This window comes from Plecotus auritus, assembly GCF_963455305.1.
Source record: "Plecotus auritus genome assembly, chromosome: 7".
In the NCBI taxonomy this organism is placed as follows: domain Eukaryota; kingdom Metazoa; phylum Chordata; class Mammalia; order Chiroptera; family Vespertilionidae; genus Plecotus; species Plecotus auritus.
In genome coordinates this window covers 75549940-75566890 of record NC_137774.1, presented here as the reverse complement: position 1 = coordinate 75566890, position 16951 = coordinate 75549940, and the positions used below count along the sequence as shown (strand labels likewise).

Here is a 16951-nt window from a genome sequence, read left to right as displayed (position 1 = left end):
GGGGAAATAAAGCACCCCAAAAACTGCTCATCTTATTTTTTTTTAAATATATTTTATTGATATTTTACAGAGAGGAAGGGAGAGGGATAGAGAGTCAGAAACATCGATGAGAGAGAAACATTGATCAGCCGCCTCCTGCACACCCCCCACTGGGGATGTGCCCGCAACCAAGGTACGTGCCCTTGACCGGAATCGAACCCGGGACCCTTCAGTCCGCAGGCCGACGCTCTATCCACTGAGCCAAACTGGTTTCGGCTCATCTTATTTTTTATAGGAAAAAAATCTTAAACAAATTTAAGGCAAGAATATACCAATGTGAGATGGTATAGTGATTTCAGTGTTGCACATCTGCAAGAATATTATCAGCTGGGCTTGCAGAATCTGCACTTGTTTGTGCTGCTAACCAGTAATGAATGTTGCAAAGCATCCCACCGCCTTCCTCCTCCTCCTGAGAGGACAATCCCCAGGCAGGAACGCGGCTGAGTGGGAAGAGAGGGAAAGAAGGAAGGCTGTCCCCCACTGCTTCTACACCTCCCCCCCAACCAAAAGTTGTCAATCTTAATAAAAATGTACTCACTGAAATCATGTGCTATTAACACAGAGAGGTGTATAGAAAGAGCCTACTTAACAAATTTAAGCAACAAGGGCAGGAATAAGCAGAATACAAATATATTTTCCTGTATCTCCACGTCTCTTCATTTTCATTTTTATATCCATGAGAGAGCAGCAAACACTATTTTCATACATGGATGTGGCTGAGGCTGATTTTCCTAAAGCAAGATGAGCTCTTACACAGAGATATAAGCCATGTTCAGAGTATCTTTACTTACAGACTAGAAGGCAACAGCAGAACCTCCGCATAAAAGAGGAGAAAAGAATGGAGAAACCCTCCAACCTCACAGTGTTCATGCTAGCTTGCTAATTCATATATCCTTACACAGCATGGACCCAGCTGTTCCCATATCAAGTCTGCCATTTTTTGAATGCAGAACAAAAAAAATCTGAATTAAAGATGTAAACACGGGGCAGGAAGGCAGTAACCACTTTTTAATTTGATAAATGCAGTTTATACAAACACGTAGCACCGAAAAGCTCTGGTCCAAGGGAAACACATAGGAATTAAGAGAGGCTGCTTTCCAAAGTCAAGGACCAATGACTAAATCAGGTTAGCAAGCTTTCAGGACCTGGGACAGGGCCTGCGAGGTGCCATGCTTCCCCCCTGCTTTGAGTTGCAAATATGCACCTGCGTAAGAGCCAGCAAACTTCATAAGTAAAATCAAGGCCACCACTCAGGAACTCCGAGAAGCAGTGTGACCAGTAAACCATTACCCATCACAGCCTGAAGGAGTTGAAAGTTGTTTACAATTCATCAAAGTACACTCACACAATAAACACCAAAATAGATGTCTTTTTCTAAAATACTTGCATGCAGGTATTTCCTTAATAACTGAGATCATGGTCCCAGGTGACAAATGTTCCCAGTGCTTAGAAATCAACATTGGTAAACCTAGAAAATGTTCTTCGTTTCCACCTCTGCCAGCAAACATAAATGACATGAGGATTCAGTGTTTTTAGATAAACCTATCTCTGTTAAGTGTATACTAAGTGTATGCCACTCTGTGATTGCATATTTCCACAGATTTCTTTAGGGGAAGAGGAAACTTGCCCTAAAATGAAAACAAAATAGTAATAGAGACCATGTGTCCTCAAGTGGCAGAATTCACTGTATTGGAGTCTGCAGAAATAAGCCAGGTGGAAATAGAGCTAAAGTCACTACACAGAAAATATCCACAAGAAAAGAGGTGGCGGGGGGAGCAAAAAATCTAGATCACAAAGCTCACTGAGGGGTGAGGCAGGCTGAGACACCCTCAGAGGTCAGAGAATCAATGTGATTAACAAAGAATTCAACACAGGGGCGCTCTTCCTCACAGCAAAGGCAAGTTCGTGGAGCTGAGCTGACCTAGAAGTGTGACTGGAAGGAGAAGCATACAAAGAGGCTTTTCTAAGTACGCTGCACATCGGAAAACAACAATGATGATAATGTTGATGAAAAACAGAGGAAGGGTTTCACCTTGCAAGTGCATCCCTCCCTTGGAAAGGCAGGGGACACCCCATCTTTTAACATGAAATCACAGAGCGAGGTCTTGGGTTACTGGGCTGATAGGTGCACACAAGTTCTCCAGTGGCCAAACGAAATGAGGACATATATGTGTCCCTCGAAACATGATTAAGGGATTTTTCTAAGGCTTTCATGCTAGATGATTATTTGTTAAATTGCTTCAACAGTTAGATATTGTAATTCCTAAGTACAGGTTACCACTTTGATGCTTTTATTTTAATGCCATCTCCCGGGAAAGAAAAAAACCAAACACACAATAAGTACACACTATTTCTCAGTAAGCCAGAACCAGTACACGGAAATCCACCTTTTGCAAGATCACCCTTGTGAAATACACACATCCAAACACGTCTGGTTAAGGCAAATAACACACAATACTCCCATCGACAACACGCAGCCCCTCATGACAAATAAGTAGTCACTTTTGAGAGAGGGGGGAAAACACACAACATGAAACAAACAAAAAAGCCACCACGACTCAGAGCAGTTCATTCTTGGTAATTAAATGGCATTGCACACAGCTACAAGTGAGGCGGAATTCGCTTCATGCCTGAACCGGCTCCCCAGACCTTTTCTGCCTTTTTATCCCCCTCTGATTTCACCATCACAGTGTTTCAAGAAAAGAGAAAGCCATGCATCCCCCCCCCCACATTTTTGTTTGTTTGTTTTCCTTTTTGTAACCGAAAATAAAATTGCAGCTTCATGCTAATGAACCAGGTCTTGCCTGGAGTCCCACTGGAAATGGAAGCACATGTACTGTTACAGTGCACGATTATCCCCCCACAAGCATAACCACCTCACACCGAACGCGATTACCCTGGGCTGCAATCTTTATTCCCGAAGTCAATTTATTAATCAGAGAGAGAGAGAGAGAGAGAGAGAGAGAGAGAGAGAGAGAGAGGAGAGAGACTACCTACCCACAAATACATCATCATCTTGAGAGAGAAACCAGGGGCTCTCTGTCAGCAATCAGAAGTCTCCTCACTTCACCAAGAGTATCTGGAAGACAGTCTGAAACCAGTGGGTAGAAAATCTTGCCTTTTCCTGCCAAGTCCTCAGAGTCCCTCTTCTTTCCTTACACAAGGTTTGTTGTGCTTGTTTGTGAGTTTACGAGGCCAGCATTCCTTCAGTGGCACTGTGTGTGATGTGACTTGCTCCAGGCTGCCTCTCTCTCTCTCTCTCTCTCTTTCTCTCTCTCTCTCTTTCTCTCTCCTCTCGCTCTCTTTCCTTCCTAACTCTTGCCTTTCCTCTCTTTCCTGTCAAGGCTGCTTAGGTAACAAATTCTTGGTGTGGCTGCTTAATGAGCAAATCCGGACACTTTAGGCAGCCGGCAACAGCGGCGGAAACAAACCCCGATGTCACTGGTAGTATTAATAATAGTAGCGGTGGTGTAGTCATACACAGGCGGGCGCTACACCCTTTCCTGGCGCTGGTGGGAGGTTCACGGAAATCCCCACGGGTGGAATTGACAAGCAGGCGGACGATCCTCGGGAGGCAAGCCCATCTGCACAGAGCTCGGGGAAGCCAGCCGCTGAGAATTTTTTTTTTTTTTAACTCAAAGTAAAGCTCCAGCAGCAGTGAAAAGAACACGTGCAGCAACCCGGCTTCCCCTTTATCTCTTTAAATGTACTTCAGATAAAAGCAGCATCCAGTCCGGTCAAGGCCTCCCCAGACTCATTGCTCTGGATACCACAGGGCTCAGCACACTTGTCTACAGCCATCTACCGACTCCGTGGCGTCATTGCGGCTTGGGCTGCCTGCTGCCTGCACCGCAGCTGCCACCAGCCCATCGCTGCGCAGGGCAGCGGTTCCCAGTGCAGGGCTGCAGCCAGGGTGTGGGCCAGGAACGGGGAACCCGTGGGGAGGGGGCGCGGGGGATGGGCCTGTGAGGCTTCTGGGCCAGTTCAGCTCATCAAAGGCAGAACCAAACCCCACCAACTGAACCTGGCACATGGAAAGTCGCAGAAAGACTTGGTAGCACAAATGTTTAGCCCTCCTGACCTACGGATACAGATGATACAATTACCCTCCTCCTTACAAGGCCAGATTTTAAGGGGTGTGTGTGTGTGTGTGTGTGTGTGGTGTGGTGTGTGGCGGGGTGAGTTTGCTTGTGTTTCTTCTTCCTCCTCTCTCATCCTCTGCAACTGCAAACCTGAAAAATTGCAGTGTGCATAAAACTTGATAATTTCCACAGGCTCCCCTTACAAAAATCCACAGGCTTGGATGCACAGCTAAAATTTCCTAAAAGTATACCACTTTTTTTTTTCCTTCCCTGAATCCATCCTCCTTTATTAGTTGTTCTTCTTAATCCATTTTAAATTGTATCCTTTATCTTGAAAATTATCTCCATTACTGAAATACATCGTGGAGGAGAGAAGATGGGGAATGCAATTTGCCCGGCATATTAATTGATGCAGTGCTCAATTATTGATAGATGGATAAAGGAGAAATTAATATTAAAATGCATCTCGTGCATTAAGGGGGAAGGGTGGACGTGATCTCTTGCTCAGGTCTGAGTTTTGACCATTCCTTATATATTTACACACCGCACAGGAAAACTGCCGAACTGAGACCCTAGTCAGTTTACGTTTCAATGTAAGATTGCACAAGACAAAATATCATCTACACAATTAAAAGGCATTAGCTAAACTGTGGATTAAGCTGCAGCACTGGGCAGGTTGCAAGGCACTTGTCAAAAGAGCCCATAGGTAATCCAATCAAGATGCATAATGGCCAAGCCGTTTGGAGAGAACCAATGGCACCCCATGTCATTAAAGAGAAATGGAGAGATCCTCATACCTAGCTATTTCCATGTGGCAAGAAAATAATCACACAGCCACCGACTGGTAAAACCTCAATCATGCATGCTCATTATTCTACCCACGTACAGAATTTTAGAGGCCCCTGAGTCACAGCAAATAGGATCCAGAATAGGGTGGCCAACTGCCCTGGTTCAGAGGCAAACTCTGTGTGTGTGTGTGTGTGTGTGTGTGTGTGTGTGTGTGTGTGTGTGTGTTTAATTTCCTTTAGCTAAAACTAAGTCAGGAGAATATTGGTAGTCTAAGTGATCAGTAGAATGTTGTGTTTCATTTAATTATATCTGAATATCTTTGAACTTGAATTATGTTCTTCTATTCACTAAAGGCTGGCCTGTCTTGATTGCATTATACCAGGTCTGCCACATTCATTCACTTGCCTGTGTTTTGTTTTTAAGTTTATAACCTACGGATCAGAAGTACATGGGAGAGATTGGAACAGGTGGCTGAGACAGTAGATCACCTGAAAGGTAACTAGTAGAGTGGCTGTGCCTTTGAGAATTAAGGAGGTGGGAGAGGTTTTCCATTCAGTTTGCATGAGGCAGAGATCTCTGTGTCCCAAGACGAAGAGGGCTGCATGGAGCCCCAGGCAGGCTGGATGCTAAGAGCCAGGGTCCCCAGCCCCACTAGAGAGCCATCATCTCTAAGGAAGACAGTGAAGCAACTGAGCCACCACCCCAAGAGAAACCATGGGTATCTGATAGGAGATGTTGCCATGGTAACCACTATCAACTGATGGTCCATGACCCATCCCCAATGTCTTCTTGGTATTGCAATTTGTACCACTCAGACCTCTGCACATGCCTAGGAAAAGTGAGGGCTGTGAGATGGCTGAAAGTGAACGTTCTGCCTGACAGGTGGGATAGAAGATGGATTCAACAGAAGATGGATTCAAAAGTCGATTCCAAATAAATAATGAGATAAATTATTTATTGCACTTGGGAGTTAATGAACTGACTTATCAAACAAGCTCTCACAAAGCTAACAAAGAAACACAGCTGATCCATGGAGAAGTGGATACTGTCTGACTTTGTTGCCTATAACAGATCAGAGATTAGTACCTATTATTTCTTGAGTTTTTTTGTTTGCTTGCTTTTTACATTGGATCTTCAGCTTCAGTTAGCACAAAGGATTCCCCTGGCTGCACTTCCTTTCCCTCTTCTCTGTGTGTACCCATTCATCCTCCCACCTGCTTGAACATGTGGCCCCTCTGCCAGGAATAAGATTCCCCCAAGATGGTGAAACATTTTATCACTGTGACACAAGCAGGAGACAGCTGTTTCCCATAAATCAAATTTGGGAGGTGTTATGATTCCTCTATCCTGGAGTCCGGAGGTTAAACAGATGGAATGGAACATTCAGTAGGCTGCCCCCTGGGGGTGTGTGTCAGTAAATTATTTCTATGTTTGAAATTCTGCTCATAACCAATGTGATTATTCAATCAATTCCTCAAACCTTGTTCCTTCAAATAAGCAGACTGACATTTTCTATTTACTGACACCTCTCAAAACTTTCTTTATAGATCATTTTAATAACAAAGTAAACATACTTAAATATTCCATTCAAAAACAGTTTTTCTCTCCTTTGCAACCTGGCTGATAGGCCAGGACCTACTTTTATATTGGATACATTTAATGTGCCTTGTTCTCAGGCTCAAATAGGAATTATTTTAATCTATTTATTATTCATCTTTTAAATATATTTTTTATTGATTTCAGAGAGGAAGGGAGAGAGAGAGATACATCAATGATGAGAGAGAATCATTGATCAACTGCCTCCTGCACGCCCCCCTAATGGGGATCGAGCCCGCAACCCGAGCATGTGCCCTTGACCAGAATCCAACCTGGAACCCTTCAGTTCGCAGGCTGATGCTCTATCTACTGAGCCAAACCAGCTAGGGCAAAAGGAATTATTTTTAAAGATTTGATCCAGTTATCAAATATCGGTTCAGTACTCAATGATCAAATTAATTAAGCATATAAATATCGCCCTCCATATAAAAACTACTGCTACTTCTATTCCCATAATTAGTGAGAAATGAGCGCTCTTATTTTTCCAGCATTGGATATGAATTTCTCTGAAGCGAGCCACATATTTCCTTTAGTGTCTATGAGGAGCAGCCAGGGTTATACAGTCCAAGGTTGGGAACATAAACCGTGGTTACAGATGGAAATTACACCCATGTTCTGGGTCGTCACAAGGCCAGTGTGGCTGGAGCCAGCAGCTGGCGAGAACCAAGGCTGGAGTGTGAGGCTGTTCAGTGCAGAGCCTTAGCCATCACAGGGTGGGGTTGGGGCTCCTTCCAAGAGCCGTGAGAAGCCGCCGAGGGAATGCATCTAGGGAATGACTAATTCCCAAGGCCCTCCTGGCCACTCGTAATGGACTATGGCTGTGAGCCAGCGTGAGAGTGAGAACCCCAGTCTGCAGTTTGTTGCAAACCTCAGGCAACAAACCACAGTGGCCAGGCCCAGGTGGCCATGGAGAGGGTTTAACTGCACAGTGTCATCAGCCACGCAGCCTAATGCCGGGCGGCGTAGCAGCCAGTTCCCAAATGCTGACACGGAGCCGGACAAAATCAAGCTGGGAGAGCACCCCAAGTGAACAAGGCCAGGATCCCAGGACATCCAGTGAGCAATCACCAAGGAGTTCTGAGGCGGCCTGAGAGCTTCAGGAGCCACAGGGCAGGATCAGCAAACTTGGTAACACCAGTGGGGAAGAAAAACACACATTTCCTGGGGACTGAGGCTCTGTAACATTTGTTCAATAGAAATAGTCATTTCTTAGGCATTACAATCACAGTAAAGGTGGTTCTGCCAGGGCAAGGACAGGCTGCTTCTGACAGGACGTGGGTGGCAGAAGCAACTACAGGAAGGTGAGCAAGGCCCTGGGGAAATACCCCATTTGCACCCGGGGTCCACAGTCTGCTGGGACACCCCCGCCAGGCCTCTGCAGCTGCTCCTCACTCTGCAAAGACTTAGCCAAGATCGGTGCAACCCTCCTGGTGACTTCCCAAGTTCAGTGGCAATGAAACATTTTATTCTACTTACTCCACTTTCACTTATTGCTCGAGGTATCATTTTGATACAGTAAAGTGCACTATTTTTTTATTTTGGTAAAACATATATAACATAAATGTATATACATGTGTAACATAACTATTTTATGTGTACACTTTCAGCTGCATCCAGTTCATTCACATGGTTTTGCAACCAACATCACCATCCATCCCTTAAACTTTTTTCATCTTGCAACACTGAAACGTTGTACCATTGAACAATAACTTGCATCGCCCTCTCCCTGAGTCCCTGGCAACCACCATTCAGTGAAGTGCACTAATCTTCAGTGTGCAGTTTCACACACACACACACACCCCACACACCACACACACACCTATGGAATCACCACCCGGATCAAGAGTTTGAACATATCAAGCATCCCAGAGGTCTGCCTCCCGCCAAGCTGAGCAATGGTTATTTTTCTCTCTCATCTGCCTGATTCTTTCCCCATCACAAGGCAAAAGCCTCTATGAGATAATTCTTCACTATGGCACTTTATTTGTCTTTATACAGAGAGAGAAACAGATGTGACACCGCCTCTGCATTCTCTGAGAATTTACAAGGAAGGACTTTGCATTGCTCAATGTCTCCTTCTGTGCCTGGGGCTTGTGCTGCATGGCAAAATGTGGGGCAAATGCATAACATCGGTCCTGCCGGTGCAGGACTTCCCAAAGAAATGGCTGGGTGTTGTTTTATTTATGTAATTCTTTGTAGTGATTTTAGAGAGAGGAAGGGAGAGGGAGAAGAGATAGAAACATCCATGAGTGAGAAACATCTACTGGTCACTTCCTGCATGCCCCCTACTGGGGATGAAGCCCAAAATGCGTATGTGCCCTGACCTGGAATCCAACCAGCAACCTCTTGGTGCATGGGAAGACACTCAACCAAGTGAGCCACGGGGGCTCGATACAGTGTGTGTGTTGTTTCCACTCTGCTGACCCAGTGTCCATGCCTGAATTTCTTCCAGGGACACACAGTGGCCTTCTCTTAAGCTATTGCCTCAGAGCCACCTCAGCATGCATGGCCCAGCCGGGTGGAGCCACATGCAGGAGTGGGCTCGTGATCCTGGGCTTGGCCCATGCACACAGACAGTCCCTGGCCTTGGAGGGTGATGTAGAGATGGAAGGAGGAGCCAGCAAGTCTGGTTCTGATGCTACATCGAAGCTGCAACAGCTGTGCAATCTTGGGTGTGTCAGGAAACCTCTCCGGCATCAGGGACACAAGATAACCTCCACCTCACTGGCCTGTGGTCAGACTTAATGTGATAAAAGAGTTAAAGCATGAACATACTATGGAGCATAATGTAAGCACTCAGTGAACCGTATGCATTCATTAGTATCAATGCCAACAACAATAATAATCGTTATTATTTTTACGTTAAAGATAATACCCCTATAATCGGGGAGCCCCTTGAAGGCAAGCCATGCTGGCTCTTTTCTCAAGGTATATATGTATTTGCTAGGAACTGAGCAGGTAATGTTATGATTTAGAACACAGATCATCCTCGCTTTCTCCATTCTCTGGTCTAAGAGGTGGTTTGAAGCTCTCTGGAACTCAGAAAGCTCGGTTCCCAGGAAAAGGTTCTTGTTCCCTAAGGACCAATGATTGTTAAACATCCCACAAGGCAGTGAATTACACTGCAGGGCCCCTGGTGCTGTGACCAAGGCAGTACGTGGCACAAATGTACAAGAATAAAGATTTCCTGCTATCATGGGGTGTATTGTGTCCCCCAAAACCATATGTTGGAATCCTAATGCCCAGTACCTTAGAAGGTGACCTTATTTGGAAATAGGGTCTTTATGGAGGTCATCAAGTTAAAATGAAGTTAATAGGGTGGGCCTAATCCAAAATGACTGGTATTCTTACTATTCTTACAAAAGGGCAGGGGGTGGATTTGGACACAGACACAGATATCACAGAGGGAAAACGATGTGAAGACATGCAGCAAGAAGATGGCATCTGACTGCTGTGATGCATCCACAAACCAAGGAACGCCCAAGACCCGGGGGGAGGGAAGGGCAGGCATACACCCGAAGCCAGGAGCAGCAAGGAAGGGGCCCCCCTAAAGCCACTGAAGCGTGCATGGTGCTGCCAACACCTGGGTCCCAGACTTCTAGACCCAGAACTGAAAGACAGCAACTATCTATGGTTCGAAGCCACCCAGTCCTTGTACATTGCTAAGATAGCCCCAGACACTGCCTCCTTATGAGGACATTAGCAAGAACATCCGCGTGGTTGGTGAAAGAGCCATTTCACAAAGTCAAACCACGCCTGCCTCAGGCCCCTTCCTAAGGAGATTCCCAAACCAGCTTCACTGATACTGTGCAACCCTGTGCAGTGGGACCTGAGGTGTTTTGACCATTCAGTGCCCTGGCTCCCTTCTTCTGCAAGACAATGGTGACTTGAAATCCAAAGAGCATGAAGATGTCAAAGCAGGAAAAACATAGTCACCAGCCTCCTGTGCATCCAAGGGAAGGACATGAAGTGGTTCAGACAGGTACAGGCAGGGACACCTGGAGAGCTGCTTGCCTGGGTCGGGAGCGGTGGGTGTGCCTGGGCTGCAAGGTGGGGCCCGGTGTCACCTGGGAAACTCCGCAGCCCTGGCCTTCACTATCTCACTTCTTGACTTAATGAGTTGAGCAAACAGTTTGGCTCCTCAAACCCACAATCTCAAGTTTCTTAAAAGGGATGCAAAGTGGCTAATGGACTGGGAGAAATTGGTTGTAGCTGGAAGCACATTTTGAAAGTACATTTTGTTTATATTAAAACCTCATTTAAGTATCAGTTCAGAGGCAAGCTGCTAACGGGGCAAGTTTAATATGACTAATACTTGCACCATCTCGGAACATTCCATTTCCATCCACCCAAGAGATATAATTTTAAAAACATTTCGACCTCACTAATATGGTGAGATGCTACTAATACAGTACAAATTATAACAAGAAGACACAAACATGATACTGAATATCTGCTGAGGAACTTAGTAGCACATCTGATCCAGGCACTGCTGTGATGACAGGTTGCAAATCCTCACATTCCCCCGCACTGTCTCCCCATTAGACCATGTTTATGATGTTACAAATGGCACAGTTATTCACAGATTAATCTTTGAGACTTTCACCCTGGATGCTAAGAAATGCACTGGATTTGCCGCCTCCATGAACCTAAATTTCTCATTTTGGCTTTCTTGAGGAAATTCATCACATAAAACTCATCGCGGTTTGCAAAACAGCATTTACTTTGGTCAGTTAAACATAAAGATCACTGATGTTTTCTGAAGCTATTGGACTGATGCTACCTTGCCCACCGATGCCAAGATTGGCCCTCACAGATTGTCTGAACAAGGACTAGCCTGATCGGGGTGAAGTGCGCCACGGGAAAGCAACTGGCTTAGAGGGAAAATTCCCCCAGAGCTCAAAATGCACAGGCAAAGAAGAGATTTCTGGGCAAAATAGTAAGGCTGCATCAGAAGTCTGTGCAAGGCAAACCTCTGGGTTTTCTCCACTCAACGGCCCTGCTCCAAGATCAGACTGATATCTGGCCCACCCCTCCCACCCACACCTTCTAACAGCACACACTGCCAAGCTGTTCTGGAAATGCAATGTGAGAAAATTGTTCAGACAGTAAGTGTTTAACTAAGACAACAACGAGCAGCCTGTTTTCTGGTCTCAAGAGAGATTTCAGCTGAACAAAACACTATTATCCCCAGGGCTTGCAAGAGGTGTATGAGTGGGCATATCAACCATGACATTGGAATGGGACTTTAGAGTGGTGGGTCCCTGATATGAGCCCTAATACCTACCACACCCTGTTACAAGTGCGCCTCTTGGTTGGCAATGGGAAGGTGGCATTTAGAAGTGTTTACACTTTTCTCTATGTTACTTCTACTGCTGGCATTTAAAGAAAGGAACATATTTTTGGGGCAGGGAGGTGTTACACAGTTGATATAGCTGAGTGAAATAGGCAGGGCCTGTAGTATAGTTTTTGCATATTAAACATTTGAAAATATTCTACATTTCCACAAATAGATTTGGTATCCTATATAATAAAGAGCTAATATGCTAATTAGACCGGACAGCTGAACAACCTTCCGAATGTCCTGGGGCTGTGAGGGCAGGTCAAGGCTGCAAGGGGCTGCAAGGGCCAAGCCCCTTGCACGAATTTTGTGCATCGGGCCTCTAGTATCCTATATTTTATGGACCATGTGACTCTTCTTGGTCTATCTTATTTTTCCATTTTTAACTAAGATTGCAGTTAAATCTGAATAACAACAACAACAAAAAGAAAACAGCACAAGTGTGAAGATAAACAGCACCTGGAAATCTACAGTATGTGCCTCATCTAAAATGAAGCAACAGTTAGTTAGTTTTAACAAATTATTTCCATGTAGAAATTCATGCCCCAAATTTCCAGATTTTTAGTTTCTTTCTTTCTTTTTTTTTTTTTTTTTTAATTCTGGTCTTTTAAAGAGAAGCCATAAATCTGGGTAGTGATGTAAAACCTTTGTCTTTTTAAACATCGGTAACTACTTTTCCAATCCTAGATAATAAAGAGGTAATATGCAATTTGACCCTCAAGCCTTCACAAGATGGCTGCACCCACAGTGGATGCAGAGTTCCCGTAACACAAGATGGCTGCACCCACAGAGGAGGTGGGGTTCCCATAATGAACGATCAGCAGGGACCTGAGGCTGCGTGGGGCCGGGGTGGAGGACCTGAGGCTGCACCCCCCACCTGGCGGGGCTTGACAGGGGACCTCAAGGCACATGCCCTACCCTGGTGCCAGGCCAGGGGATCTCAGGACATGCCTCCCACCCCGGCACCAGACTGGGGAACCTGAGGCTACACCCCTCACCCGCTGGAGCTTGACAGGAGAACTGAGGCTGCGCCCCCCACCTGGCAGGTCTTGATGGGGGACCTGAGGCTGTGCCCCGTGCCCAGCAGGGCTTGACGGGGGTGGGGCCAGCCAGGTCTGGATCTCGCCCAATGGGTGTGGGGCTGGCCTGGTCTGAATCTCGTGTGATTTCGAGGCATGAGTGGATGGGCGGGAACTTGACTCTGGGTCCCACAGTGTGCCCTAGACTCTAAGAGAAGGAAGATTTCCATATACATTTTACTAATTTTCTTTCATCTATGACACTTCTATTGTAGAGAAAGGGCAAATAGCAATATTAAAATATTTCCTCTAATTAATTCCCTTTTAATGTGCCCAAATTTCGTGCACCGGGCCACTTGTCTTTATATATGCATGCTCCAAAAAGTGTCCCAAAGGAATACAACAGTCAAGTTTTTCACTTCACAACCCTCTTGTAGAGTTCTCTTTGGCAACCTTCAGTGCTTTAAAAAACGGTTAACTAAAATTAATAATGATTTGCCCTAGCCGGCTTGGCTCAGTGGATAGAGCATCAGCCTGCAGACTGAAGGATCCCAGATTCGATTCTGGCCAAGGGCATATGCCTGGGTTGCAGGCTTGATCCTCAGTAGGGGGCGTGCAGGAGGCAGCCGATCAATGATTCTCTCTCATCATTGATGTTTCTGTCTCTCTCTCCTTCTCCCTTCCTCTCTGAAATCAATAAAGAAATATATTTTTAAAAAATTAATAACGATTAACATTTTAAAACTTGGGTCATCACGAAACAGTGAAAGGCTTTTACTGTTGGTGTGATCAGGAGAGGTGTGGCTCAGTTGGTTGGGATTCCTTCTGTAGGTCAAGGGCACATGCCTGGGTGCTGGTTATGGGTGTGCAGGAGGCAGATCAATGTTTCTCTCTCTCCCCCTCTCACTTCCCTCTCTCTCTAAATATCAATAAACTATTCTTCTTTTTTTTAAAAGAACTCTGCAATGTGATCAACCTCACAGCTTCAGTCTCATCAGTGAGACGCTTTCAATAACCTTGGAACTACATCTTCACCATCACAGAGTCTGCCCTACGTTCCCACTTTCCTTTGTTGAGTGAGTCCCTTTGCCTCTTTTTCCTATTCCTCCTTCATTCTCTTTGACTTCCCTCTGACACTGCTATCCTTCCCACTCTCACCATTTCCAATCCCAGAAGTCTGCACAGTGTTTCTGTGACTTCCTCACCTACACTCAGGTGGCAGAGAGGAATGCTGCACAGCAGATAGATCTTCATTGAGAAAGCAGGGGCACCCTAACTGGTTTGGCTCAGTGGATAGAGCGTCGGCCTGTGGACTCAAGGGTCCCAGTTCTATTCCAGTCAAGGGCATGTACCTTGGTTGTGGGCACATCCCCAGTAGGAGGTGTGCAGGAAGCAGCTGATGTTTCTCTCTCATCAATGTTTCTAACTCTCTATCCCTCTCCCTTCCTCTCTGTAAAAAAATCAATAAAATATATATTAAAAAAAGAAAGAAATGTCACGTCCTCATGAAAGAGACTTCTTGAAAATGGCTAAAAAATTGTCATCTTTAAAAAAAAAGAGAGAGAGAGAGAAAGCAGAGGCACTCTGCACATCTGTGGTTGTGAACAGTTTCTTCATCACATCCCAGGGTATGCTATTTCTTTGCATTTAGATGGCTTGTCTTTTCCTGTATTCTCTGTATGTACAGGTTGATGTTTTAATCAAATTTGCCAACCTCGTGGTCATCATTTCCTCAAATATTTTTCTGTCCCATTTTCTATCTCTCCTCTCCTCTATTTGGAACTCGAACCACATGTATTTAAATGACTCAATAATTCCCACAGATCATTGAGCCTTTGTTCAATTTATTTCCAATATTTTCTTTCCTCTGTTCTCCAGTTATATTGGTAGATTCTATCTAGCTGACTTCATGGCCCTTAAAGGCAAATGTTGACTTACTTTGCTTTAAAAAGTATGATATGGACTTTCCTGGTGGTGTTTTCTAGATGATTAGTACAAGCTTTAGAATAACAATTGCTCTGTGATGCCAAAGAACCCACATTTCTCAGGATGGAAGCTTTAGCTTAGCTTGTGAAGAACCTACTGTGTGTTCAACCACATGGGACTCATATTTTTTCATGCTCATGAAGGGCTGCCCAGTGGTTGGCAAACTCATTAGTCAACAGAGCCAAATATCAACAGTACAACGATTGAAATTTCTTTTGAGAGCCACATTTTTTAAACAAACTTCTTCTAACGCTACTTCTTCAAAATAGACTCGCCCAGGCCGTGGAAGAGCCACACTCAAGGGGCCAAAGAGTCACATGTGGCTCGCGGGCCGCAGTTTGCCGACCACGGATCTAGTCTGTTTGTTGGGAGTTAGTTGCTCTCAAAGGGAAGCGTAGCCAGAGGAAAACTTGACAACATGCCACTCTGGGCACAACTGCAGGCACTATACACTTCCCAAACTCTGAGCTCCCAGGTTCCTGAACCGCAGCCCATCCCACTCCCTCCCCAACCCCAATCTCATCAACTCTGTTTTTTGCCGACCTTAATCATTTTGGTGTTTTGATAGTTAGATTACAATTTTCCAATCTGCGCCACCTGAGTAGCTGTGCATGGAAAATGGCTAAATCTCAACTCTTTAGTTTGAGGCAACTTTGGGGAAATATTCTGGGCAGGATGCTCCTGGCTACTTAGAAAATTGTATTTCCTAAGGCTGTGCTCCTAAATCACATTATGTGAAGGGAGATGGCTCTGCTCTAGAATACCTAGGAGCAAATAAGCAAAACCAGGTTAATCAAAACCACTTAAACGTTAACTCTGCTCTCTTGAAAAGCGCTCTGTTTAATTCAGACCTCTACAAAAACATGCCTTTGGCTTAAATTTGTCAAACCACATATGCAACCAAGATCCAGGGTGTACAGCCATTGAGAACAACACTATAAAATTTTCCCAAAATATCTAAATCTCTACGTCATTATCAGCAGAGTACTCTGTGTCTGTATCTGCTGACTGCTAGGCAGATGAGCTTTCAGAAATCATGACTCTGTGCTTTCTATCCAGGAAGGTTTCCACATTCTTAAAAGCAACCTGTACATTAGAAATCACGTCAGAGCAAATGCAAGCATGCGCACTGTAGCAGCAAATGCACTGGTCTCCTCCAATGTGAACAGGACAGTGTCCCGCCCCAATTAACTTGTCAGTTCAACGCAATTTTCCTAACTGCTGGGAAATGTCAGATGAGGGAAGATCAAACTCCTGCTGCTTTCAAATCTCTTCAATAATCCAAGACCTCCCTCAAGAATAGCAGTGATGTATTATAGAAGAGAAGAAGTAGAGGGGTGGGCCAACACGTTTTCACATAAAGGCCAGCGTGATGGAAGATCTGCTGCTCAGAAAACCTTGCTAGATGGAGCTGCTAAACTATGGTGTTTCTCAATATGGTGATGGGATGATTTCAGCATGGACTCCCCAGAAGCAGAGCTGGGTAAAATGCAAGTCCTAATAGCACATCTGACCTAAGGAAGCATCTTTAGAGGAATGGAAAAGTGAGGCACTATGAGAAATTGGCATTTAATCCTATGGTGGAACTCTGGGCGATGGTGTAGTATACACCTCAGAGTTACCCCACACAAAAGGTGAGGAAGCTAGGGTACTGATCCCCCAAATCCCTGTCCATCCTGAGCAGAGTGCTTCCTCCACGGGTCTCAAAGCTTCTGGCTTGCTCTGGGCATGAGTGGAATGCATCTCATAGCCAGATAAAAATAGCCCCTTTGAAGAGGTGCATCAGTGTTTTCAGTAAGTCATCATTAGTGGGTGAGGAGGTGGGTGAGGAGAGGAAGAATCAAGGCTCCAAATGATACAGCCATTCTCAGGAGACTTTAGAATCATTTATTCTAATAAATTCAATCATTTATTCATTCGTGTGTTTTATTCAACACTTAGGTGGAATATAAATAATTATTGTTTAAATAATTTTTACATTTTCATTCTCTACTTTATTCACTTTGTGAGTAGAAACCAACAGAACAGGGAGCTAATACAACAATATTAAAAGGGTGAGTACTTTTAAAGACATACATCCCCACAGACTTTATTTGCCA

At 44.9% G+C, this 16951-nt stretch overlaps 1 protein-coding gene across 28 annotated transcripts in view; it reads right to left on the bottom strand.

The window, feature by feature from the left end:
* Positions 1-16951, bottom strand: part of RBFOX1 (RNA binding fox-1 homolog 1) — a 2122525-nt gene that overhangs the window by 574345 nt on the left and 1531229 nt on the right. The window contains exon 1 of one of the 28 annotated variants that reach the window (XM_080678227.1): positions 3037-3380. The exons of 26 other annotated variants lie outside the window; for them this stretch is intronic. In XM_080678227.1, coding sequence (XP_080534353.1) covers positions 3037-3054 — 18 coding nt within the window. In that variant the 5' untranslated portion in view covers positions 3055-3380. Of the gene's footprint in view, positions 1-3036; positions 3381-16951 lie in introns of those variants that run through there. One more of the 28 variants, XM_080678213.1, reaches the window with a different exon arrangement.